The sequence below is a fragment of the Chaetura pelagica genome, unplaced genomic scaffold, assembly GCF_000747805.2.
Source record: "Chaetura pelagica isolate M959 unplaced genomic scaffold, ChaPel_1.0 scaffold343, whole genome shotgun sequence".
NCBI lineage: Eukaryota > Metazoa > Chordata > Aves > Apodiformes > Apodidae > Chaetura > Chaetura pelagica.
In genome coordinates this window covers 777,769-781,048 of record NW_009952873.1, presented here as the reverse complement: position 1 = coordinate 781,048, position 3,280 = coordinate 777,769, and the positions used below count along the sequence as shown (strand labels likewise).

Genomic DNA, 3,280 nt, shown 5'->3' with positions numbered 1-3,280 from the left:
ACTCTTTCATTTCACTAGTAAAGCAGGGGAGGACCAAGAGACTGTTCTGTAGCAAACAGAGTTTTGGAGAAACTTGAGAAGAAAAATCTGCGTATAAAATGGGACTATAAAAACAGGAAAGAATGTTACTATTTTTAAAGAAACAAACTCTCAGATTCTTATTGCACAGCACAACTTCTCCACAGACCTTATACATAGGGCTAAGGGCTAGGCATTCTTTTTAATTGGAAATGGCAGTTGATCAGAAATACAAATATTTTTCACTTCTTAATCTACTTACCTTCAGTAAAATATCTGCTAGGGATCCTATAACATGCAAAGCTCCATCTTTTTTCCTTGGATCAATGTTTGGCTCTGTCAGAATCTGGTAGCAATATGCCATCATTTTTGGCAATACCTATGCAAGACAGAAAACATGTAATCTCCTTTTGTCAAATTGTTTAAGTTTAAAAAATCGTACTACATTTTTAAGTAGAAATTTTGTCTTGGTCAATGCAACTGTGAGGTACTATCATAGAATCATAGAACCACATTATCTCAGGGGTTGGAAGGGAAAGATCATCTAGTCCAACCCCCCTGCCAGAGCAGGGTCACCCAGAGCACATCACACAGGAATGTGTACAGGTGGGTTTTGAATGTCTCCAGTGAAGGAGACTCCACAACCTCCCTGAGCAGCTTGTTCCAGTGCTCTGTCACTCTCACAGTAAAAAATGTTTTTCTGATATTCACCTTGAACCTCCTATGCTCCAATTTGCATCCATTACTCCTTGTCCTGTCACTTGTCCTATACTACTATGTGTAGCATCTTCTCATAGTTAAAATGTAGAAGGTTCCTTTTTCAACTTTTCAGCCAAACTTGTAAAATTAAAATTAATCTGCTTCAAATTTCACATTAATAAGGTATTTCGCCTTGAGGCAAATTAAAAAAGGTGAAGAAAAGGCAAGAGGCTCAAACATTTTTTTTCCCCTTAACTTCTCTTCTCGCTTGTCTCACATTATATATAAATATATATGTGTGTGTACACGTATGTATGAACATGTATGTATTCAAGAACAGCTTGGATAAAAATCTCACAGATATATTTTGATCTATTGATTTTAGCAATAGCTTCTAAAGTTGACTAAACTTATAAAAGTTTCTGGGCACAACCAATTGCTTATTGTCATGTCCACATCCATTATGTGCTATTCAGACATTCTGACATTTTGACAATCTCAGTACAAATTATGAAAATGAGGTCAGAGGGCAAGGACTGTTTTGACAATAAAGAAGTAGAAAGGTTATCGGCTGTTCCACTTGCTATAAAAACTATGCTCTTCTCTAAAAATCCATCTGGAAACAGATCACCATGTTTACTGGACGCTAAAATGGTACCCAGAAAAAAAGTTTGCAGCTTTACCAAACTGACATGCTTTCCAGGGCTTGGCCAGGTACTTTTGCACAGATTACTGTAAGTATAGAAAGATCTACAGAAAAGTTATGCCCTCATTTAAAGAGCCCCTGTATGAAACTGGTTTCATTCTTGCTAATTTTATTGCTGTCAACACGATTTTAAATAGCATCTGTGAAAATTAATAAGGATCAGGTTCACTTTTCCCTCTCTACAGTTTGGGAAGCTCATAACAGCCATGACAGAGGCTGTTTGTAAACTTGGGAAAATACCAGTACATCTATTACAACTCAGTTCATATCTGGCAGGTCAATTTCAAAGCTGCAAGAGGAATCAATTATTTATTTATACATACACACATTTTCGTTCTCACAAAATTGATAGCACTCAGCCAGGAAAGTGCTTAACTATGTATTACCAAGTGTATTCTTCAAGATTAGCTTCCTGTAGCATCTTCAATGACAAAACTAAGGAAACTTCAGATAATTAAAAACCACTAGTTCCATACCTCTTTTCTCTTCTTAGCGGCAGTATAAAGGAGATTCTGTGCTGCTGTTGTAGTGGATGCATAATCCTCAAATACATCTAACAATTAAAAACAAAAAAACAACACCAACAAAAAAAACCAAACAAAAAAACCCATATATTTTTCTCCTGCATGAGATTATAATAGACATTTTACAAACCATCTTGTTTGTAGGGTATAACAAAACCAGGGTTAATACCTGACCTCAAAACCACTGACACAGTTGTCTTCATTTTATGGTTAAAAAGTCAGATCCAAGCTTCTGTCATACAGCTTATAAAAGCATTTACTTCTTGCCTTCCAAATCTACTACCACTCATCATTCCCTTTATTAGGAATGCCTTATTTTTTCATTAATTCTTTTGAGACTATGTATTCAAGAGATGAAAAATTCTGCTTTTTTTATTTAATTAAAACTGCTATAGGAAGAACAACATTACATTCCAGTACCATCTGTATACCATATGTACACATTTTTGGCTTGATTTTATTAAAACCTCATGGGAAACTTTATGTAAAAAACTACTTGAATATGGAGTAGCATTAAATCTGTTGAAAGCTGAAGCTTTTTAGTTTTATTCATTACAAGTAAACCTCCTTTAATCATATTGAAAACATAATTTATATCTTGGAAAAAAAATCTGTACTGCCAAACATTTTCTAATCCAAACATCCCTACACAAATTCAATTAAATATAAAGATCTAAAGGTAATCTTAAAATGTGGTTAAAATTACACATTAAATTTTCCTGAGAACTTGAAGATAAAACATGATTAAAAAATACTAGCAGACTACTGGAATTCTTGTTCCAAACCCAAATGTGCCTTGTTAAACTTCAATTTAATGTACTTTCATGCTTGGATTTTTTTACATTCCATGATACAATTTAGATTCGTATTTAACTGTCTCAGCTACGTATAAAACCAGGATTCACTATTCATATAGAAAGAACTGAATTCATAAGCCAAAAAACAGCAACATATTTGTACCCCAGCGATCAACACTGTATCTTGATTAATTTTTTTGCATAACAACTTTCCAATGTTTTTAAATTATTCTACAAGCATTTAAATTCTGGTTTTACATATATGAATCCCAAATAAACTGATTTAAAAACTCCAAATCCTACAGATCTCCATGGTGCCTGGCTTACAAGAGTTTTCCAGCTAACATTTCTATATTTTTAAATTATGCTTCTCTTCTTCAACTACATTTTTTAATAACAGTATATGGTCCTACGTGATATTCCCAAGATTTTGGACTTCATTTTTTGAAAGAATACATGTATCAATTATCTAACAATTTAGTAATAATATTTGACAAAAAAAAGCTGAAGACACTAACAGTTTTCAATAGGGAAAG

At 33.5% G+C, this 3,280-nt stretch overlaps 1 protein-coding gene across 1 annotated transcript in view; it reads right to left on the bottom strand.

Moving 5' to 3' along the window:
* Positions 1-3,280, bottom strand: part of IPO8 (importin 8) — a 55,222-nt gene that overhangs the window by 20,061 nt on the left and 31,881 nt on the right. Inside the window, exons 12-13 of the mRNA XM_009995215.1 lie at positions 1,900-1,976; positions 281-397 (exon numbers count right to left, since the gene is read on the bottom strand). Coding sequence (XP_009993517.1) covers positions 281-397; positions 1,900-1,976 — 194 coding nt within the window. The remainder of the gene's footprint in view (positions 1-280; positions 398-1,899; positions 1,977-3,280) is intronic.